General features: G+C 41.4%; 1 protein-coding gene across 22 annotated transcripts in view; it reads right to left on the minus strand.

Moving 5' to 3' along the window:
* znf516 (zinc finger protein 516) overlaps positions 1–24,918 on the minus strand; it is a 283,926-nt gene that overhangs the window by 54,247 nt on the left and 204,761 nt on the right. The window contains exon 17 of one of the 22 annotated variants that reach the window (XM_069920786.1): positions 17,991–23,482. The exons of the other annotated variants lie outside the window; for them this stretch is intronic. Within the exon in view, the coding sequence (XP_069776887.1) occupies positions 23,376–23,482 (107 nt within the window). The 3' untranslated portion in view covers positions 17,991–23,375. Of the gene's footprint in view, positions 1–17,990; positions 23,483–24,918 lie in introns of those variants that run through there. 22 annotated transcript variants of the gene reach the window in all.

The raw sequence follows: 24,918 nt of genomic DNA on the forward strand, positions 1-24,918 counted from the left end.
GGTCCCCACCACACATGTCGACCTGTTGTGTCTAATTACTTTATACAGCCCCTCATATGGTCATTGCAGAGGTGTTCAGTGTGCCCCCATCCAAATGAAAATGTTCTTGGAGGTTTGTAAGTCTTTGGGGATGTAGGTTTTGGCCTGGCCTTGTGGTGGAGGCTGTGGAGGTCCTAGAGTGCCCAGTTCTTCCCTCAGCTTAGTCAAGGGGGCCATGGGGTCCTCCAGGTCCTTGGTGATGGCCAAGAACTCCCCTGGTATTACCAACGGTGTGCCTTATACCATCTTGGCTGCAGAGGCATTGAAGTCTTTCAATGCAGTGCAGATCCCCATGAGGACCCAGGGTAAGTCATCTGCCCAGTTCGATCCCTTGAGCTGAGCCTTTAGGTGCTTGTGGAACTGCTCCACCAACCCATTGGCCTGCGGGTGGTAAGCCATGGTATGGTGGAGCTGGGTTCCCAACAAATTGGCCAGTGCTGCCTAGAGCCCTGAAGTGAACTGTGTACCTCTAAAAGAGGTCATATGGTCCGATGCTCTGAACCTTGACACCTAGGTGTTAATCAGTTCCCTGAAGCAAGTCTCGGTGGTTGTATCGGCCAGCAGGACCGCCTCTGGCTACCTTGTGGAGCGGTCAATCATAGTGAGGAGACAGAGACAGAGACAGATACACACCAGCTATGGCAGGGAGTGCAGGCCATTACAGCCTACAAAGCAAAGGTGAAAGCTATTGATGGCTATGATGCTTCATTACCTGCTGAGCTGAACACCTTCTATGTCTATTTTGAGAAGAGCCAAACAGTACCTACAAGAATATCTGAAATGGGTAAGGACCCTGTGATATCTGTCTCTGAGGGCGGCATCAGTGTATCATTCAAGAGGGTGAACCCTCACAAGGTGTCAGGTCCTGATGGTGTAATCTGGCTGGGTACTGAAAATCTGCACCAACCAATTAGCCAGTGTTCACGGATATTTTCACCCTCTCACAGTGGCAGTCGGTCATTCTCAGCTGCTTCAAAAGGGCATCAATCATCCCGGAGCCCAAGAAGAGTAGAGTGAGCTGCCTCAATGACTATCGCCCAGTTGCACTAACCTCTACTGCGATTAAATACTTTGAGAGGCTGGTAATGGCCAGAATTAACACATACCTAAGTAAAAATCTAGACCTATTGCAATTCGCCTATTGTCTCAATTGCTCCACAGCAGAAGCAATATTGTTGGCTCTACACTTGGCTCTGGATCACCTCAAAAATAATAATTCATAAATACTTCTGCTCTTCATCCACTATAACTGGGCCTTCAGTATCATTATTCCCTCAGTGCTGGTGTGACAATTATGTTATATTTTATATTATGTATAGTTATGTTTTTGGAAGCTAATTTGTGGAGTTTTAGTTAGATCACAAACAAATGCAAACACTTCAAAACAGATCTCATTTTAAAGTGCAAGATTTATGCATAAGTCTGCAAAGACAATGAACTCCTGTGCTGGAGATTTTCACAACGAAGTGCAAATGGAAGGGCCCATCTCTGGAAACTGATAAGGTCTCTCATGAATTGATTTTGGGAGTCAGCAAGCTTTTTTGGTGGAGTGTCCTATTTTAGGAGTGTCATGTGGTTTTGCAAGCAGAGAGAGCCAAAACAATTTTTCCCTAAGTGTGACAGAGAGAGAGAGAGAGAGAGAGAGAGACTGTGGGTTTTCTGCAGTGGCTTTTGGAAGCTTATCTAAAACCCAATTTTGAAGACGGGTTGTGAGTTCTGAGTTCAGCTTGTTCAAAGCCCTTGTGGTCCATACAAGAGGCGATGGCTGGCTGTATAATGTTTTGCCTGAGATAAGGGGAACAGAAAAGGAACTCTTGGTAACCTGAAAGAAAGAGGTTATCATCTGGAAAACTCTGATAGGGCAAGTTTCTTCAGCAAGACACTGAAGTTGCTGATCGGAAGGAATCAGTTTGTGTGTCTCCAACGAGCAACAAAGTTCTGTCTGAAAACCAACAAGAACCTTCCTGAGCAGTAACCATTTTGTTAAATTCTGTGCACAGTTTAAGAATTGCCTGATACCAGTGAACTTAGAAGAGTGAGAAGTGAGATTGGACTGTGAATCAAAGAAGTTTTCTGAACTTATACACACATTACATACACGTGCGCTTAGAATTAAAAGGGGGTTAAGTTAAATTAATAGTAATAAGAAAAGTTTGATCCTGTTTTTATGTTTAAAGAATTTAATTTTCACAAATGGCAATGAGGAAGTGTACAGGAGGGAGATGGATCAGCTTGTTGAATGGTGTCACACCAACAACATTGCACTCAACGTCAGCAAAACCAAGGAGATGTTTGTGAACTTCAGGAGGAAGCTAGGGGAACATGACCCAGCCTTCATCAAGGGCTCAGTGGTGGAGGGGGTCAAGAACCAAATTTTTGTGTGTCAACATTTCTGAGGATCTGTTCTGGAGCCTCCATATTAATGCAATCACAAAGAAGGCTCGCCAGGAGACTAAAGTCGAGCACTCAACGGCACAAGGACAATTTCTTTCCCGCTGCCATCAGATTCCTGAATAATTAATGAACCAAAGACACTGCCTTACTTTTCGTCCACTATTATTTAAATTTTTTTAATAGTAATTGTCGTAAGATGGTTATAATATGAATGTTTGCACTTTGATACTCCTGCAAAACATCACATTTAATGACTTGTTATGACAATAAATTCTGATTCTGTTCCAGGCATTTGCCTTGCAAATCTCCTTTAAACTTTCCCCCTCTTACCCTATGGCTTTTAAAATTTAACATTTCCACCCCAGGAAAAGGACTATGATTATCTACCCTTTCGTAATTTTTCTATCAGGTCACTCTCAACCTCCAACGCTCCAGAAAAAAATACTTTGTTTGTCCAACTTCTTCTTAAAGCTAGTACTATCTAATCTAGACAGGACCCTAGTGAAAGGAGTAAAACACAAAAGTCTGTTGTGGTTTTACTAAAAACACAGAAATGCATGAGGAAATCAGCAGGTCTCGTAGCAACCATAAAAGCTAAAGCAACATTTTATGCTTGAGCCTTCTTCAAGGTATGCCTGCCTTCTTGAAGAAATTATACATCCTCTCCAAAGCCTCTCTGTATGACCCTATGACTTATAGCATATATTTCAGCGTATAAGTCAACCGGCGTATGTCGACCCCCTTTTTCAGCCTCATTTTAAGGGTTTTATGGTATATCTGGCATTTAAGTCAACCCTTTTTTCTGGCTGCCTGAGGTACCCCATTGACCGGTGAACAAGTCGACCCCCAAAGCTCTGGGCCATTGACCAGAGTATACGTCAGCCCTGATAGATTACGTGGATTTATCTGCTGGACATTGGGTGGAGGTGATTGTTATTATAGAGAGTCTATCGACACAACACAGCTCATGATGAAAATATGAAGCAAGCTTTAAGTTGAAAGTGACAAAAATGGCCAAGAAACCCAACAATTGAGCTGCTGCAAGAAAATTTGATGTGGATGAGAAGTTGGTAAGAGACTGGAAGAAGACAGAAGAGACTTTAAGAAAAATACAAAAAAGGCAAATGTTCTTTGAGAAAAGGAATTACTCGTTGGCCAGAGTTGGAAAACCAGGTTGCAGAATGGGGACGTGAACGGAGGCAAGATTGCTACATAGTCACCCAAAATAAAATAACAACATTTGCACTGCAGTGGACAAAGTCACACCCAGACCTCGGTGATGATTTTGAGGCTACAGTCAGCCGGTGCAATCATTTCATGAACAGGAAAAATCTGGTATTACACCAAGAAACAAAAATTGCTCAGAAACTACTAAAAGATCTTGATCATAAAGTTGTAACTTTTCACCAGTTTATTACACGGAACTGGCAGAAATGCCAGTTTGCGTTGGTAAATATGGGAAACGTGGACAAAACCCCCATGAATTTTGACAGAATAGGCAATAGAAAGGTATTAAAATTGTGCAAACCAGAAGATCAAGCCAGGTTTCCCATGGTGTTATTGCGCATGACCGACGGGACAAAGTTAAGACCCATGGTATTCTTCAAGCGCAAAATTAAACCGAAAATAAAATTTCTGGCAGGCATTTTGTACATTTTCATGAAAAAGGATGGTTGATTGAAAATGGTGTAAAACTATGGATAGATAATACATGGAACAGGCAGCCAGGTGGTTTACACAAATAGAGTTTGCTGGTCTGGGATATGTTTTATAGCCACTTAACTGAGAACAGTAAAAGTAAATTAGCACTACATAGTACTTACATGGCGGTTATCCTGGGTGGTTTGATGTCTATATTGCAACCTCCCGATGTCTGCTTGAAAAACCCATTCAAAGACCGTGTGCGCAAGGAATGGAATACACGGATGTTGAGTGCAGAAAAGTCATTTACAAAAGGAGGGATAATGCGTGTTGCATCACGAGGTGCTGTGTAACTTCATGCTCAAGGCATGGGAAAAGTTAGAGACTGATAAAAATCGTTTAAAAAGTGCGGTATCACTTGTTCAATTGATGGGAAGATTTATTGTGGGACATTGACGATGAAGCTGAAACCACCTCATCAGATACAGACTGGGACCCATGTGATGACTGTTTAAACAGTGAGAGTATGGATGTACTTGCTGCCATCTTTGCTTCAGATGATGATGGCGAGAGGGATTTTGAAGGTTTCTAAATGTGTTGTTGTTTTCAGACAAAGATAGCAATTTTGAAGGGTGCTAATTGTGTAGTTGTTTTCAATAAAAATCTCAATGAACATCTGTCACAGTCATTTTCTTTTTGGTTTTTCAAGGGTTGACTTATATGCCGGATCAGCGTGGATTAAATTTTGAGTTGAATTTAAGGTATCAAAAGTATATCTGTAAAATAGGTCAACCCCCATTTTTTGAGAGTTTTTTTGGGGTTTCACTACTCGACCTGCATGCCAAAATATATGGTAAATAAAACAGACTATCAAATCATTTTCACCTTGATGGTTGTGGGATCTTGCAAATAAGTGCTCAGGTATTCTGTAAATTGCAAGAAAATTGCTAATAAACCATTTTAACATAGCCATAAGTTGTGGAAGGCACAACATCAATGCATGTCTATTTTTTGTAAACAATTAAGGGAGTCAAGTGAAATGGAGATGGATAGTGAAAGTCACACTGAAGTAAAGGGTCAGACATGATTTTGCATAATGGCAGAATGGTTTTCAGTCATCACCTGATCAACTCCTGCTTCTTATGGCCTTAAGTGCTCATCCAGATCACTAAAATGTCAATGCAATGTCAATGAAGGTGATATGATATCATGGATTTGATGGTGTGATGGATTATATCAGATTTTATATTGTACATAGATATGCTTTTGAAGGAGATAGATTGTGGGGATAGTGTAGGTCACAAACAAATACAAACAGTTCACAAGACAGATCTCATTTAAAATGCCAGAGCTCGGCTCAAGCCAAACAGTCCAGGCTCCGAGTGCTTTTGCAAAAGCTTTGAAGAATGCCTATAGACTTCATAAGTAGGTGTTAATTGGACAGGCTGTGGAGTAATGGATTATTGTTATGAAAGCAACAGATGATGGACTCAGAAGATTGGGTCCGGAGCTGCAATCTGTCTGAATGCAGTTTGCTGTTCTAAGAAGATCACGTGGTTTTGCAAGCAGAGAGAGAGAGAGAGAGAGAGAGAGAGGATGGGGCAAGTTTCTTCAGGAAGAAGTGGATGATTGGAGGAATCAGTTTGTTTGTGTCCAATGAGCAACAAATCTATCTTTGAAACCAACGAGAACCTTCCTGAGTGGTAACTAGTTACTTTTGAACACCAGAGCTTGGTGAAAATTCATAAAGGTTAAATTCTGTGCACAGTATAAGAATTGCCTGATACCAGTGAACTTGGAGGAGTGAGAAGTGAGACTGTGAATCAAAGAAGTTTTCTGAACTTATACACACATTACACACAGGTGTGCTTAGAATTAGAAGGGGGTTAATTTAATACTAATAAGTTAAAGTTTGATCCTGTTTTTATGTTTAAAGAAAATTAAAAACTACTTTTATTTAAGTAACCATTTGTCTTGGTGAATTTTTATTGCTGCTGGGTTTTGGGCTCCTCTGGGCCTATAACAATGGATTAAACAAATCTCCTTCCTAGTGACAATAAGAAAAACTGTGTACAGGACATTTTAAAAAAGAATATGCAAATGAACCTTAATTTGTGTCAGGTGTTGATTTTGAGAAAATTTCAAAAGATTTATAGAAAACTAGGAACAAGTTGTAAAAAAGTGCAGTTACAAGAAATCTGAAATAAAATCAGGAGATGATGGAAACACTAAACTCAGGCAGCATCAGTAGATAGAGAAACCGAGTTTATGCTTCAGGTCAATTAGAGGGTATTGACCTAAACCGTCAACTCTGCTTCTCTCCACAGATGCTGCCCAACTTAACAAGGGACAAAAACATGGAGGAAGGTAAATCAACTCATTTGTTCTTAAAGATCCTAGGATCCTAAACTCTACACCTGATTTACCTATTAGTCATTTTTGTTCAAAGACAGCTTCCTGACAGCAGAGGTTTACTATTGGGTGTTTTAAGCTTTTCTGGCCAAGTATCCCAATTTAACTCAACAGTGGCATACTGGATCAGTGACCTTTCCATACTGTTTACCATGCTAAATATATTTTTTGTGAGGATCCCTTGTATTTACTGAGCCACCTTTGAAAAGTTAAGGAACCCAAGTTTCTCCAGCATTTCCTATCAGGTGGCCCTCTGGTATCAGTAATTAGCTTAACCATTCTTCTTCACATGGCCTCTGAATGGCCCCATTCTGCCTTATTGAGAATTTAGCCACACTCTTGTTACTTGTCTAGCCTTGAAATGTATAACTCCCTTGTAGAATGGATAAGCCTGTCTTTTGTGGAGGAAATGCCTTGCCTGTGTAGTAACTCTCGCTTATAAGCATGTGTCTAGTAGGACAATGATTTCCTTGCTGATCTTATGCAGAGAAGGCTTATTAATGGTCTATAGGGAAGCAGTTTTGCCTCTTGGGGACAATGTAAAATAAAATTGCTTTGTACTACTCTATCAATCAAGGACAATTACTGGCCTTAATCCTAAATATTCTTAGAATATTTGTTAAATAGTTGTTGTGACTCAAAGAACTTTGTTAACTGTGTTTCAGGAATGATTCAATGGGTACATGTCTATACTGTGAGTGCAAGTGTGAAGCCCAAGGTGATTTTACAATATCTACATTCATGTTGATAATGTTAAAACATTATTTGGGTTAAAATTGTTGAGGAACACATAGCCCTTGAGGCTGCTTTGAGTAATTTTCTTGAGACTCCTATACCACAACTTTCTTTTAAGTACAAAGTTTGTACTTTATAAAATGTATTCACTGTATTTTATTTACATAAAGTGATATACTTGTGTACCCTTGTAAAAATAGCAAGAACTAATTGTGTATCAGGCAGCTGGAGAGAGGAAAATGCAAGTGGGATTTTGATTACATTTACGATTGAAGTTAATGATGTTCCAGGCACTGACTTACCACTTGATCAGTGCAATTTTTTTCAGAAAACATGTATGAGCAAAGGTTGTTCTCTTCCCAATAATGAATATTTTAATTTGGCCAAAGAATGAGAGGTATCAAAATATTTAGTAATTTGATTGAGCTGGACAACAAGAGTTTATGAAAGGACAATTGTGATTTGCTGAACTATTGGATTAATTGAGGATGTATCAAATTAAGATGAAGGAACTGACAGACATGGTTCTACAGAAGGCTTTCATTTATATCCCACACAGGAGCTTGGTGAGCAAGGACCCTCATGCATTATAAATTTCCTAGGGATTTGTACAGTACATGCTGATGAAAAGCAATTCTTCAGCAAGACTGCCATTTCCTTATTACTATTTATAATATCACCAGTATTTGTTCATGAAGGCCTCTCACTGATCCTGGCTATCCTCTTTGACAATGCATTTATGATAAATATTTGTGTCAACTTTAATGCCCCTTGCAATATTTTAACATTGTTATTTTTAAAGTCCAAAATAAAAACAGAGAAATGGATGTTGTCTACATTGACATTAGTGAGACATTATTTCTGTACCAGTTATGGACTGATCCAGAAGGTTAAGCCACATTAGGATAATTGGATCCAAACTGGTTGATGATGACAGGCAGATGTTAGAAGATGCTTTTCTGATTGGAAGTTTGTGATCCACGGCATACTGCAGGTAGCAGTATGGGGACATTTGTCGGTTGTGATAAAAATTTACAACTTGGATATGACTGTAGAAGGTAATGATTAATAAGTTTGTTGATGACATAGAAGTTGATGGAGTTGTAATAATGAGGAAGGTTGTCAAAGGATACAGCAGGATATAGATCAGATGAAGGGTTGGGAAGAATGTTGGCCGATGGAACTTAATCCTGACAAGTACAAGATCATGCATTTTGGAAAATCAAATAGGGGTTGAACATGTACAGTAAATGGTAGTCTTTCAGGTCTGAGACCCTTGAATACACTGAGAAAGAGAGGTTACTAATTAGTTTTGAGCTGCAACTTGTGTCCTTTGATGCCCACATAATCATGGACGGCAGGCAGCACAGTGGTGCAGTTTGTAGAACTGCTGCTTCACAATACCAGTGACCTGGGTTCATTCCTGACCTGAAATGCCATCTGCGTATTGATTTTGCACATTCTCCCCTTGACCGTGTGGGTTTCCTTCGGGTGCTCCGGTTTCCGCCCACCTTCCAAAGACAGTCGGTTCGGTAGGTTAATTGGTTGCTGCAAATTGGCCCTTGTGTATAGGATAGGTAAGTGGCAGAAACTGGGGAGGAGGAAAGATGTTGATAAGTTGTGGAAAGAACAATAGTGGATTAGCTTGATGGGCCAAAAGGCCAATTTCCATGCTTTTTGATTCTCATGATAACCATGGGACAAACACTGTTCTGATGTTATGTAGTTGAGGACTGCCTGTGACCCAAGTCACTTTAGGCTGGGAACTTGGGTCAGGAAAATTTTGCATGATTAAAAATTGATGCTGGATAAGACAGCGAATTTAAATAGTGTGTCCTATCTCATGTGAGTACCTCTGCTCAGTGTAGTGCTCTTCACTCTGAACAATTTGGTTGAAGGAACATAGGAACATAGGAAGTAGAAACAGGAGTAGGCCAAAAATGGCCCATCGAGCCTGCTCCGCCATTCAGTAAGATCATGGCTGATCTAATTTATGACCTAACTCCACCTACCTGCCTTTTCCCCATATCCCCTACATCCTCTATCATGTAAAAATTTATCTAACTGAGTTTTAAATATGTTTAATGAGGCAGCCTCAACCACTTCCCTGGTTAGAGAATTCCAAACATTCATTACTCGCTGGGAAAAACTATTTTTCCTCATCTCTGTCCTAAATCTACTCCCCGAATCTTGAGACTGAGTCCTCTCATTTTAGTTTCCCCGGCCAGCTCAAAAAACCTTCCTACATCTATCCTAACCATACCCTTCATAATCCTATATGTTTCTATAAGATCTCCTCTAATTTTTCTGAATTCGAGCGAATACAATCCTAGATGATTTAATCTTTCATCATAAGTCAACCCCTTCATCCCAGGGATCAACCTAGTAAACCTCCTCTGGACCGTCTCCAAAGCCAGTATATCCTTCCTCAAATATGGAGACCAGAACTGGACACAGTACTCCAGGTGCAGTCTCACCAGTACCTTATACAGTTGCAACATTACCTCCCTACTCCTGAATTCAATTCCTCTAGCGATGAAGGCCAACATTCCATTTGGCTTCTTAATAACCTGCTGCACCTGCAACCTAACTTTTTGCGATTCATGCACAAGCACTCCCAAGTCCCTCTGCACAACAGCATGCTGTAGTTTTTCACCCTTTAAATAATATTCAGCTCTTTTATTTTTCTTGCCAAAGTGGATAACCTCACACTTACTAACATTGTACTCCATCAGCCAGACCTTTGCCCACTCATCCAGCTTAACTATATCCCTCTGCAGACTCTCCACATCTTCATTACAATTTGCTCTTCCACTCAATTTGGTGTCATCCGCAAATTTGGCTACACCACATTTTGTCCCCTCCTCCAAGTCATCAATGTAAATGATGAACAGTTGTGGGCCTAACACCGACCCCTGCGGCACCCCACTTACCACTCTCTGCCAACCTGAAAAACTCCCATTTATCCCGACTCTCTGCTTCCTGTCAGACAACTAATTTTCAATCCAGGCCAATATACTTCCCCCGGACTCCACTTTCCTGTAACTTACTGATAAGTCTCTTGCGCGGCACCTTATCAAACGCTTTCTGGAAATCCAAATAGACAACACCAACCTGTTCCCCTCTATCCACCGCACCCATTATATCCTCAAAGAATCCTAGCAAGTTTGTCAAACAAGATCTTCCCTTTCTAAAACCATGCTGCGTCTGCCTGATTGAACCCTTATGTTCCAAAAGTTTCACTATTTCATCTTTAATGACAGCTTCAAGCATTTTTCCAACTACGGACGTCAAGCTAATGGCCGATAATTTCCAGTCTTCAGCCTACATCCCTTCTTAAAAAGTGGCGTGATATTTGCTGTCTTCCAGTCTGCCGGGACCTGCCCAGAATCCAAGGAATTTTGGTATATGACCACCAATGCATCAACTATAACTTCTGCCATTTCTTTCAGAACCCTTGGATGCATATCATCAGGACCAGGTGATTTGTTTGGCTTTAGTCCCATTAGTTTCTCCATCACTACTTCCTTTGTAACAACTATTTTATCAAGGCCCTCCCCAACATTCGCATCCTTAACTCTGCATTTGGGCATGCTGGACGTGTCTTCCACCGTGAAGACTGACACAAAATATTTATTTAATGCCTCGGCCATTTCCTCATTTTTTGCTACCAGTTTTCCTTTCTCATCCTCCAAGGGTCCTATGTTAACTCTGGCCACCCTCTTCCATTTTATATATTTATAAAATTTTTTGCTTTCTGTTTTTATATTTTGTGCCAATTTACTTTCATAATCCTTTTTCCCATTTCTTATTACCCGTTTTGTAACCCCTTGTTGTCTCTTAAAGTTTTCCCAATCTTCCAGTTTCCCACTGCTCTTTGCAGCTTTGTACACCTGTGCCTTCAATTTTATACTCTCCTTTATTTCCTTTGTTCTAACTATTTCCCCTTCCATCTGAATGAGAAATTCAATCATACTATGATTGCTATTTCCCAGATGGTCTCTGACTATTACATCATTTACTCTACCTATCTCATCGCACAATTATCGTTCTGAAGCAGCCGGTAGCCTCAAGCAACCAGCTAAAAAAAATTGCGGAAAATAAATAAGTAAGAAGTACAAAAGTTGAAAGTTGTCATCCCCTAGTGGTCAGTTTGCCAATCCACATTACACTCAATCTCAAGCAAATGGCAAATTTACTTATCCAGTTTCTACCAATCCTGTAGGTGCCGGATACTGGAGGTTTTACTGTACTCACTGTAACAATGTTATTAATTTGTTTTAGAAAAGGCTCATGACAATTTTAAGAGATAAACTTTGCAGGATGATCACTGCAGAACCCAATGATCAGAATGTGGAGCGGAAAACATAATCCTGCTTCACCCACTCGAGAGCTGAAATGAAAACAAAGGACACTAGAAATACTCAGCAAGTTAGGCAGCATCTGTGGAAAGAGAAAAAGTTTACTTTTGAAGACCCCCTTTATCAAAACATGGAACTCCCTACTGCAAGGAATAGTTGACATGAATGATTTTGATGTCTTTGAAGGAGCAAGAAGGTTTCTGAAGCAAGGAGATAAGGTAGGAATGAAGGCTTCTTGAGTGGAGCATAAGATTGGCATAGGTATGTTAGCATGACCAGTCTCTTTCTCTCCTTTACATTCTTTCTAATTCTACAATGGAATTCGTATGAGTAGTTTCAAAAGCTGAAGTAAGCAAGTTCGGTGGCCAACTGTGAATAAAAGTCTAATATTTTTTAAAGCTATTATGGCAATTTAACTTTACAATCACAAAAGATACCAGCTACTAAGATGGTTAGCTTGTGGCCAGAAAACAGCAATTTAATACAACACTTAGAGTCAGAGAGTGCGCTAATAGCTGCCTGGGGCCACTGCCCTTTTTAATTTGAACATTTATGCTGAAGGTAGCAATCAGTGACAACATTAATTATAAACATGTGAATCCGAGTGCCCAATGCTTCCATTTGGACTCTGTCACATTCCATCACTCTGCCTTACCCATGCATCATTCACACTTATAATGATGCACTTACTTATCTGACTGCCTTCTACCACAGATGGATGTCTTCTTCACAAGATAATTCCACTGCAGGCTTAACTATTAGACATGATTCTTAATGACCGTCTACAACCAAGAACAGCATTTGCTGAATATTAAGTCATCCAAGGCATAAATAGCTAATGCTAACACATTTAGATGTATCCCTACACTTTGACTCTTACTTATACTGTGCAGTGAATGCTGGAATATAATTAATATTGAGATAGGAGGAGATGGGAGTAGACAAATAAGCCCTTTGGGGCTGCACCACCAATCAACAGCTGCTTTGCATCTTAATTCCACCCACACCCCTAAACACCTAACTAAAATCGATCAGTTTTGGAATATTTGATTTTAAAGTTGCACGGTGGCACAGCTAGCAGACCTGCTGCCTCACAACTCCTGCAGTGACCTGGATTTGATCCTGAACTCAGGTGCCACCTGTGTAGAGTTAGAGACCATGTGGGTTTCCTCGGGGTGTTCCGGATTCCTCCCATATCCCATTCTTCTACTGTTGGGGTGAGCGGTAGAATCTGGGCAGAGCTGATGTGAATGAATGGAGAATTACATGACAGGAATGTAGGATTAGCATGTGACAGCTTGATGATTGGATTTAAACAGGAAAGTCTGCAGATTGTAGTGCAATGCATAAAAGTGCTGGGAAAACTCAGCAGGTCACACAACACCTGTAGGAAATAAAGGGTTATGTCTGGCATAGACATTGTGGGCCAAAGGTTCTATCTCCATCCAAAGTGCTTCTATGGGTCTACGATTGAACCCCACTGTTAACTACTTATAGGAGGTTGTGGGAGAAATTTTCAGATTTCTAGTCCTCTTTGTGTGAAGAAGTGCTTTCCTTGTTACTTTTACGATACCTTTAAGATTAGCAACTCTTGGCACTACAGGCAACACTGGGCAAAACTCTCGGCTCCAGTGCTGGCGTTTTGATCCTGACCACCAGTGTTTTGTGTGGGAAGTTTACACATTTCCCCCATGAACAACAGAGTTCTGGTTTTTTCCTGTATTCCAGACATATGCTGGTGGTTACGTTAATTGGTGATTGTAAATTGGCCCTTGGGTAGGTGACTGGAAAAAGAATCGGATGGATGTTAAAGGGCATGTGAGCTACAGGGAAATAAATAGGGGAATTGGATTACTCTCAAGATGGCAGAGACTTGAAGGGTTAAATCCCCCTCGTTCAGTGTTTCAAGGGAAATATGAGTAAATTAAAATTGTTTTGCCTCCTTATGCTGGACACCTGACTATGGGAAATGATTTGTCTAATTAAAGAAGAATTTCTGAGCAGAAAGAATGATGGCGCAGTTAATAAAAGTGTGAAATGCCTGGATAAAACTAAAAGTCCACTGGAAAATCATTTGCCCATCAACAGTCCTCCTTTGGATGCCATTGGTTATGTAGTACAGAAACAGGATATTTAGCCCTCGAGTCCGTGCCAGTGGCTATTTTGCATTTCAGGCTCCACTTGCTTCTCCTCATCTAACTGTGTAGCCTTCATTTCCTTCTCCCTCGTTTGCATGTGCAATTTCTCTTCCAATGCACCTATTCTAATTGCTTCAGTTAGGCACAAGGTGCAGCTGCTCACTTATTGCTCCAGGAGCCGGAATTCAATCCTGCCCTCCAGTGCTGTCTGTGTGGGAGTTCCTTGTACTGCCTACGATTGTGTGGGTTCCCCTAGGAGTTCTTGTTTCTACCTGCAACCTAAAGATATGCTTGGAATGTTGGTCGGTTAATTGGCTCCTGAAAATTGCCCCTGAGTGGCAGAATCTGGAAAGCAGATTCTATATAAATGTAGGGAGACTAAAAATAGGATGAATGTAGTGTAGATGGATGGCCAATGGCCTGTGATACGCAGGGCAAAAGGCGTGTTTCTGTGCTTCATCGCTCTAGGACTATGACGTGCCTGTTGATGGAGAATTTCACATTCACACCACTTTTTTAGGTTTCTTCTGATTGGATTTCTTATTTTGACAACTTTGAGTTCCATTCTTCCCCATGAGTGGAAGCATTCCCCTTGCATTCATTCATTCATTCAGGACCCTGCATCATTTAAAAGGCATTTGTTAAATTTCCTCTCAGTCACTTTTTCTTAAATGGTTGCCCTTTCCTGATATGCACCACCTTTCATTTTTGTCATTGACAGTATGTCATAATCCACTTGTGATATTAATTCCACTGACAAGTTAGAACTGTGGAGTCTTGATTTGATCACACCTGCAACACCATGCAAAGTCCCCATCTCTGTATTGTTGAAAAGATTGTCAGGAAAAGAAAAAGTGAAAAAAAAAATGTTCTGGAATAACACGAGAATTTGGAATTTTTATTTATTTTTCAGAATCTGCAGTCATCTGGCTATCCAACACATTCCCCATCCCTAATTTGCCTTGTGCTAAGTGGTTTGTTGGAGCATCACATAGGCCAGTTTACAGCCAACCTCATTGGTGGATCTGGAGTCACAAAGAGACCAGACCAGCTGAGGTTGGGAGATTTCCTCCCAAGACCTGTGAGTGGCAGGGCCCTAAACAACTAGACCTCAAGGTATAAGTCCCCAAAGATAGCAGCTCAGTTAAACAGCGTAGCGAAGGAGTATATGTTTGCCTTCATCGGCTGAGATATTGAGTATAGGAATTGGGACTTCATGCTGCAGTTGTACAAATCATTGGTTAGCCTCTACTTGGAGTATTGTGTGGAGCTTTGCTTGTCACACTGTCGGAAACATGGTATTAAGCTGGAGAGATTGCAGAAAAGATTTACAGGAAAGTTTCCTGAACTGGAGAGCTTGAATTATAAGGAGAGAGTGGAAAGGCTGGGACTTTTGTCCCTGGTATTCAAGAGGCTGAGGTGTTTATGAGGGCCATAGATAGAATAGAGAGACTCAGTCTTTTTTTTCAGGTTAGTGGAATATAAAACTGGAGGAAAGATATGAGGATCAGGGATTCACATTAATCACACAGAGGGTGGTGCATATATGAAATGAGCTGCTAGAGTAATTGGCAGTTGGGTACAATTACAAAGTTAATAATACATTTAAAGAAGAAACATGCATTGGGACAAACACAGGCAAATGGGATGAACTCAGGTAGGTCTCTTGGTTGAAGAGCATGTTTCTGTCCTGTGTAACTTTTAAGTCTATGAAGGAAGAAGTCAGGATATTAATGAACCTAATGGGTTTTTACATCAAGTTTTCTCATCATCTTTACTTCTAAGGCTATTAAATTCTTGATTGTGAACAGAATGTAATGTAATTTCTACAGCTTCTACACTGGGGATTTGAGCTCTGAATATTAATCCAGTAATTAAACTGCTGCACCACCTTCAAACCTTATCCTAACAATCAGGAATGACAAGTTCATTTCTTTTGACTCAAGGGTACAGAGAGAACCAGGACTCATAAATATATGATCACCACTAATAAATTCAATAAGGAATTACTGTGAAATTTCTACCTGAAAATTGGGGTTCATAATGGTCTATCAATGCCAGTTTGCAAAGAAATAAAACAGGGAACTGACTGAAATATATTAGGGTTTTTTTGGGCCCAAAAGGATGTCCTTAAGCATGAACCTGGGGAATGGTGGAGTGGGCCTGAATGACTGGGAAGCTTATTTCTGTACCTATTTTTAATATTCCAATATGCTTACAAGTTCCAGAGCTCAGTGTTGGCAGCAAAAGTCTCACCCAACAGTGGTGTGATTAAATGTATGCATGGCCTATAGTTTTCTAAAATGTACAACTATAACCAGAAATTCTTCTGTTAAGAGTTCACTTTCTCAATGAATAAGATTTTTTTCAATCCATTTACTTATTGTAATCAGATTATTCTAACCAAATTTGTGATCTGTTTTGGTTTATTTAATGTAAGGGTCCAACAAAACCCAATCCCTTAGTATTATATTCTGAGGTAAAATCATCTTCTTTAGATGCTAGATTATGAACAAAGGAGATTAGTGATGGGACTAATGAAGGATTTAATATGGATAATAACTGTAGATCAATTACTCTTTAGACCAGTGGTTTTCAAACTTTTTCTTTCCACTCACATACCACTTTAAGTAATCCCTATGCCATAGGTGCTGTGTGATTAGTAAGGGATTACTTAAAGTGGGAAGAAAAAGGTTGAGAACCACTGCTCTAGACCCAATTGTAACTGAAATATTTTGCTTGAGAAAAATTGTCATTGGCCAATTTCCTTTGGAGTTATGAAACTGTGCTATAAGTTAATTAGGTACAATTAAAGCAGTGGTTTTCAAACTAACAATGCAGGTACGTTTCCGATTATCCAGAATGCTTGGGACCGGACATTTTTCGGTTAACCAGATATTTTGGATAACTGAGAAATTGCTTTAAGCAGTCCAGCGGCATCAGCAGAAAACTTGTATCAATGGCTAAACAACAATAAAAAAAACCGGCAGGTTTTCAAGCATGAAATAATGTTTAATTCTTACCAAAAAAAAACATCGCGATCTCTGCTTATAAAATAAGATAATGCATAATTTAAGAAAAGATTTTTTTTCAACTTGTGACATCATGTTTGCGCCGAAAAAAATTGAGAATTTTGGTGAAATAGTTTTTGGATAATCGGAAATGTACTGTACAAAACTATGACCCGTGTAAAAGTCAACCCCCAAATTTGACCCAAAAAATTGATTATTACAAGAATATATATGATAGACATTGTGAGAGTACCCTTTCCATTGTCTATTTAGGTTGTGCTTTCCCGATTCCAATCACCTTCTGAATTAAAACATTCTTTCTCAGATCTCTTCTAAACTTCCTTTAGTCTAAACCTGTCCTTTAGATTTACATACTTCTTTAATGGGAAAAAGTTTCCTTTTATTAACAGTCTCTGTCCCTCATCATTTTGTACACCTCAATCAAGGCCTCCTCCACACCAGGGAAAACAAAACCCAGCCTTGCCCAATCTCTCCTCAAATCTGAATTTTTACATCCCAACATCCTGGTGAATCCCCCCTGCACTCTCTCCAATGCAATTGCGTGCTTTTGAGGGTATGGTGAACAAAACTTCCCACAATATTCCATCTGTGGCTTGTTTAATCCAACTATCGTTAGGGCCTCCAGGTACTTCCTTACTTCAAAGCTTGTTCTTGCACTGCCAGACTGAGACCACCTGTAAATTGGAGGAACAACACCTCATCTTCGGTCTGGGCATCCTCCAACCGGATGGCATTAACATCGTTTTTTCCAGTTTCTGTTAACCACCACCCCCACACATCCTCCCCCTGTCACCTTTCCCCCAGTCTCTTCCCCTCCACCTTTTCCCTCTGTCTCCTTTCACAGAGCCAAAATCAATTCTCACTTCACCTCTTATCATATCCAATTAGGCCTGGACTCCTCCCCCTCAATTCCTAGTCTTTAATTAAGATGCTTGCCTGCCTTTTGCTTATATAGTTCCTTGAAGAAGGGGTCAAGCCCAAAATGTCTGTAATATATCTTTACCTCCTATGGATGCTGAGTTCTTCCAGCATTCCTGTGTGTTTTTAACTATAATCTCAGCATATGCAGACTTTCATGTTTCCCTTGAGGTGAACTCCAACATCAACCACCGCATAGGTCTCACAGGTGGCTTCTCAGTGAATCAATGCTTATAAAATTCCTTGGAGAAGTGTATTTTTAGACTAGAAATTAGAATAAACAGAAGAACAGGAATCTTAATCAACCCTTTATTGCTTCTTTGCACAAAGTACAGCAATTTTTAAAGTGGAGTGAGTTTTATTTTGTTATTTTGATGAGACTGCAATTTCATTACTTCACTGATAAACACTATTTTTCTGATTCTTTAGAAGCTTTTTAACCTGAGACAGGTTTAATTACAACTTTAAGGGAGAAGTCGGGACTGGAGGGAATACACACTTTAAATGAAAATAATGGATTTAATTAAAATTTCTCTTGCACTTTTTGTAACCTCGGGCATCCCAGTTGTAGCCAATGAAATGATTCTTTTCAAGTCCTGATACCGTGGCAATGTTAGAAACTTGGCAGCAAATTTGCAAGTTACCACAATGTGGATGATAGAAATTGGTAGATTACCTGCTCTTAGATGTTGGTGAAGAATAAATAATGCCCTGTTCACCAAGGAGAACTGCATTGGTCTTCTTCAAAATATTAAGTACTGCAGATTTTGCACCCACTTAGTACTGAGCAAAATTAATGGAACTCTGTCAGAAGAGTTGACTTTCACAAGAGAAGCGAAGTTTCAACTTGTCATTATTTTAACTTGCAAAGGCATCATTTTTGTAAATAAACATTATTGCTGGGATTCATTTCAAGAGGTATAGAAGAGCAGGGATGTGATGTTGAGGCTTTGTAAGGTACTGGTGAGTCCTCACTTGGAGCATTGTGAGCAGCTTTGGGCTCCTCATTTAAGAAAGGATGTGCTGACATTAGATAGGGTGCAGATGATGTTCACGAGGATGAATCCAAGAATGAAAGGGTTATTATGTGAGAAACATTTGATGGCTCTTGGCCTGTATTCGTTGGAATTTAGGAAAACGAGGGGGATCTCACTGAAACATTTCAAATGTTGAAAAGCATGAACAGAGTAGATGTAGGCTCTCCATGGTGGAAGAGTCTAGGACAAGAGGACACAACTTCAGGACTGAAGCATGTCCACTTAAAACAGAGATGTGGAGAAACTTCTTCATCCGAAGGATGGTCAATCTGTGAAATTTGTTGCCACAGGTAGTTGTAGAGACCAAGTCATTGGGTGTATTTAAGGCAGAGATTGATGGGTTCTTGATTAGCCAAGGGCGTCAAAGGTTATGTGGAGAAGGCCAGGCAGTGGGGCTGAGTGGGGAAATGAATCACCTCATGATTAAACAGCAGGGAAGGCTCGATGGGCTGAAAAGCCATTTCTGCTCCTATGCTTTGTGGTCTTATGGTCTTACAACCCAATCAGAAAATACATTTTAAAAAAATTCTGGAAGGGATTTATCCATAAATTGTAATTAGAAAATACAGTAGTATCTTTCTAGAATGCGGTGACCATACTAGACTTACATATTATATTCCAAGTGGAGTGTTCTAGTTTAAGAAACTGAAGAGATGGATGCAGGCAGATAGGTGGGCAATAAACAATCATATTCTCCTCATAACTGGAGAGAAACTAATAATTTTTTTAATATCAAAGAAGCAATTGCATAGGCAAATAGGACTCTTGCAAGTTTGATAGAGTTGAATAAATGTGGCTAGTGATTAGGTGTCAGAGAGACCTAATAACTTTATCACTAAATAAGGATGATCTTTGTGGGAATGTTGATGTCTTTTAAAATGGATCTTATTTGTGCTTCATTTTCATAGAAGCTGGTGGCAATTGAATTCATTTGCATGTCCAATTTGAACTTTGGCAATGACATCTGATAAATATGTAAAAGGTTATTCTTTACCCCGAGAAACAATGATATTTGCTTAAGGCTCATGTGGTGTTTTTTAACTACAGAAATTAATTAACATCGTAGACCACAGAAGAAGACATCTCACATGCCTGTCGATATAGCCAAGGTTTCTTTTTAAATAGAAGGTGCTTAAGACAGTGGGAATGTTGGGAGTGAAATGCCAGAAAGTTGTGATGAGAAGTATGTGACATGGAATAATCCCTTTTTGGGTGGGAGAACATGTGTGTTCTGAGGTGGCTGGGATGAGTTAAAAACATTCCTCTTTCTCCGGACTGGATCTCCAAGTGTTCACTGAGCATAGAGAACATTGGGAGAAAAGTTTCCAGGAGAATACATGCTTAATGTTTGGTGTGTCATAATGTGAGGCCGCATTGCACACTGCCTCAGCTAAATGATGCCAGAGATTATCTCTTGGCGTGGACTTAAATTTGATTAGATTTACACATACAGCATGGCGCTTCTGGCCCACGAATCTGTGCCACCCCAATACCCCAAATAACATTCAACCCCCCATATATTTCTTTTGGAAGAGTGGGAGTAAACTGGAGCACACAGAGGTAACCCATGCAGATATGGGGTGAGCGTAGAAACTGCTTGCAGAGAGTACCAGATTCAAACCCAGGTTGCTAGTGCTGTAACATCATTGCACTAACCGCTATGCAAACCCTGGACTCTTGCTGAATTCAAAGATTTGTGCTTTGAAGTATCAATTCCAGCACAACATTACAATTCCCTGCCTTATGTGAATCCTGAAGTGTCAAAATTCAAGCTTTATCAAGTTCAGAGATAGTTGAACCACAACTCTTACAAACAATTTTCCAGTTTTTGGTAACCTAATCCAATTCCATTCTCACTTTTCTCCCAAAGCTTTCACTCATTCCACCCCCATTCCCAACTGTTCCAGCGGTCCTCTACCTGCCTTGCCATTTTCTCCAACTCTCTCACCTTCTTCAGTCCAGTATCCTATCATTTCTTGGTCTCTTGCCAGCCTCCCCTCCTTTGTTCTGCTTGCTGTCTCACATTCCCACTTTAGTTTTGTGGTGAACTGCTGTACACTCATTTATCTGGCTCTGTCCTGTTCTATGACTGTACCTGTGGCTCCTCCCTCTTGACCATTAATCAAGCAGGTCGGCCTTCTTCTCCGGTACCCTCCAAGAACCCCAAATCTGACACTCCTCCATTGAGAGGAAGGCTCAGGCAATAGTTGAGGCAGTGTGGCATTGGAGACATTACCTGGCCAGCGGACGTTTTGCCCTGCTCACGGACCAACGGGCTGTGGCATTCATGTTTAACAACAAGCAGTAGGGGAAGATAAAGAATGATAAAATTTTGAGATGGAGGATTGAACTCTCCACCTATAACTACGATATTTTGTATCGGCCGGGGAAGCTCAACGAGCCCACAGATACCCCATCCCGAGGGATATGCGCCAGTGCACAGATAGTCTGCCTCAAAATCCTCCACAATGACCTCTACCACCCTGGTGACATGAGATTCTTCCACATCATCAAATCTCGTAATCTGCTGTACTCCATTGGGGATGTCAGAGCCATGATCAAGGGCTGCCGGGTCTGCACAGAGTGCAAACTGCACTTCTACCAACCAGATAGGGCACACCTGGTGAAAACTATATGGTACTTTGAACGCCTGAGTATGGATTTCAAGGGCCCCCTTCCCTCCACTAACTGCAACGTACAATTCCTCGATGAGTATTCACATTTCCCCTTTGCCATCCCCTGCCCAGACATGACCACCACCACAGTCATCAGGGCACTGCGCAACTTTTTCACCTTGTTCAGGTACCCATCATACATCCAGAGACCAGAGGTCCTCGTTTATGAGCAAAGAGCTGCATCAGTACCTGCTGGCCAGAGGTATCTCCACCAGCAGGACCACCAATTATAATCCCTGAGGGAATGGCCAGGTGGAGGGGGAGAATGCCAATGTGTGGAGAGCCATCCTCCTTGTTCTTAAATCCAGAGAGCCACCTGTCTCTCACTGGCAGCAAGCCCTTCCCAATGTACTCCACGTTACCAGTCGCTACTATGTACTGCCACCATGCTACCCCACATGAATGAATTTTCTCCTTCCCCAGGAACTCCACATCAGGGACCACCCTGCCATCCTGGTGAACATCCCCAGGGCTGGTCCTGCTACAGAAACACGTGAGGGGCCATAAAACCAACCCAATGGTCAAAAGTGGGGGGAGGGCGTCCAGCTCCTCCATGCAACGCCCAATACACATACATGGCCTACCCAGATGGGTGTGAGGAACCTCGCACCCACAGAGACACCCGAGGAGCATACTTACCAACCATCACCCCCCCACCTTTCCATGGACACCCACTAGATACCGTGGCATGCCAGCCCTGTCCCTGCCCCAGTCACTCCGGTCATGTTGCCACACCCACAGCAGGTTGACACAGTGCTGGAGGTCCAGGACTCTCAACCACCCCAGCTACAGCAGAGCAACTGGCTCTCCACTGGTCACAACAGAAGACCAGGCCACCAGACAGTCTTAATCTGTAAGACTTTGTGGCCCACATCACCCCGCTGGACAAAATTTAAAAAAATACAAGGGGTGAATGTGGTGAACTGCTGTACAGTCATTTATCAGGCTCCATCCCATTCTGTGACTACCCATGGCTTCTCCCTCTTGACCCTGTATAAAGGCTCCAAAACCATAACCCCTCCCTAGAAAGCCTGGGTCACAGCACAGGATGACCTTCTCGTTTATTGTAAATAAAAACCTATAGTTTTGTAACTAGTCTTTTGAGTTATTGATAATGAATCAAGTTTGAATCAAGGATCTAGGCCTGAATCATTCACGACCATTTCTCTCCAAGGATTCTAGTTAAGCTTCTAAGACCCTCCAGCTTCACTGGAAACCTGTTCCTGTTGGATTAATACTTCATCCAAAGCCATGTTAATAACACTGCTTTCAGCCCTGCGAGTATTTCTCACTGGAAGGAGTGCTCAGCTTCCTTTCGAGCAAAACCAGGCATCACTTCCGTTATACAAGAAATGCATTATTCAGATTCTTCCCTGCAGGCTCCCAAGAATAATTTAATAATGACAGGTAATAACTCAAACTGCAGATGCTGGAATCCTGAGCAAACAATGAGAATGTGGACAGTTTCAACAAGTCGGGCAGCATTCATGGAGAGAATATTCAACACTTCAGGTTAGGTCGCTTAATCGAGACAAAGAGTCCTGTCTCAAAAAAAGGGTCCTGAATCAAAATATTGAACATCCATTCCCTTCATGGATGCTGCCTGACCTGCCTGCTAATTTCTCTTTGATCAGTTTTAGTGAGGGAGAAGAGTTAATCAAGACCCCAAAGTTATCCCCTTTATCTTTTTTTGAAATAACAGCAGAGGATATTTTACTTCCAAATGAGAGGGGATTTTAACAACTCATCCATAAGAAAGCACCTCTATTAATGCTGGACCTCACCAGTGTAGCAAAACACTACCTCTTGAAGGTTCCCTTCCAAGCCTCATACCAGCCTGATTGGGAGATCAAACACAAAAGGTAAAATGAAGTAAGTTTTGGAGCAGTCTATATGGAACTGAATGATATAGGGCATCAGTGAAATAACACATGGAGTACTATGTACAGTTTTGGCCTCTCAACCTAACAAAGGTGATGCATGATCAATCAAGTTACTGGAACTGAAGGCTTTTATTAGCAAGAGATGGACAGCATCCCATGTGTTGCTGGCTCTTCCTGACCAGGACTCGAACTGGGGGCAGGCTTGTGGCATGACAGCCTTTATGGGGGATAAAGAGGAGGAGTCATAAGTAAATGAGAGCAGAGTCAAACATAAAAGGTCATGTCATTTACATACATGTGGTTTCACCACAAAATGATACATTTACATCGATGTAACAAAAGGCACTTTCAGGTGGCCAAAATACCTCAATGTAACGCCACATATTCTACCCCTATGCAGCTGTCGGGAGGCCACCTGAAGGAGCAGAAGGCACCTCTGAGGTGCACTTTCCAACCCTCCTCCAAGAGGGATAATCGCTGGAGCACTGAAGACCCCCTAGGCACCTGAATGCAGCTGCCTGAAAGTGGCTGTTAAGGGGATGACAATCAGCTGGTGAGCGCCTGACAGCCCCCCCTCCCCGCTACCCCTGCCCCCCGGCGTGGGTCAGTCGTCCCAGCCCTGACATCTCAGGCCGGAGCCCTGACGTCCCGGGCCACCCGCCCCACCCCTGATGACCCGAAGGGATGTGAGCTAGAATGCGCTCTGAGGCACCTCCTGTGAAGCTATCCCTTTCAGATGGCCAGTGCTGCGCTTTTAGTACTGCCACCTGAACGACTATTCCACAGGTCTGAATCTGCTTTTGCAGGCACATTCTTGGCGGAGGATGCACCTGAAAGCGGCTAAAGATTCAGCAGACCAGTTCTTCTGATAGTGCCCTCCTCCCTCCTGTGCTTTTTCCAATCACTTTAAATCTATTGAGACCAATTCTCCATTCACTGATCAGTTGTTCTCCTTCTTTACCAAATCCCTCAAGTTCCTGAACACTTTGAAGAATTCAGGCTCAAAATTAATGACCTGGAATCTGAGCTTTAAACTCTGCAACACCTCAGGGAGGGGGAGAGGTAGCTGAACACTTTGATTCAGGTGACAGTCACACCCATTAGAATAGCAGTCTCAAATTTGGCCTATGGTTAAGGACAAGAGGAGGGTGACTGTGAGTGAGGCAGATCCGAGAGACAGTGCTGGAGGAGCCTCAGGCCTTGATCTTGTCTCACGTCCGAGATTCTTTGTGTATATAAGATTAAGGGCTGGATGAGCAATCTAACCATGGCACCGTGGTTCAGAAAGCCATTCAAGAGGGGGAAGAGAAATGTACTGGAATCAGAGATAGTGTGGTTAAGACAAAGTTCTCTGTTGCAAGAATGAAGCATCCCTGAAAACTGTATTGCCTGCCTGGTGCCTGGATTCAGGATGTCTTATCTGACCTGCAGAGGAATTTTCAGTGGGAGGGGAAAGAACCAGTTGTCGTGGTCCATGTGCATACCAGCGATGTAAGTAGAATGAGGAGAGTGGGAATTTTAGGAGCTAAAGACCAAATTCAAAATCAGAACCAAAAAAAAGGTAATTTTTAGACTACTATCTACAAGGACTGCCTAAAGAAATCTCTTGGTGCCTGCCACATTGACCACCGCCAGTGGGCTGATAACGCCTCA

Source organism: Narcine bancroftii, chromosome 2, assembly GCF_036971445.1.
Source record: "Narcine bancroftii isolate sNarBan1 chromosome 2, sNarBan1.hap1, whole genome shotgun sequence".
Lineage (NCBI taxonomy): Eukaryota > Metazoa > Chordata > Chondrichthyes > Torpediniformes > Narcinidae > Narcine > Narcine bancroftii.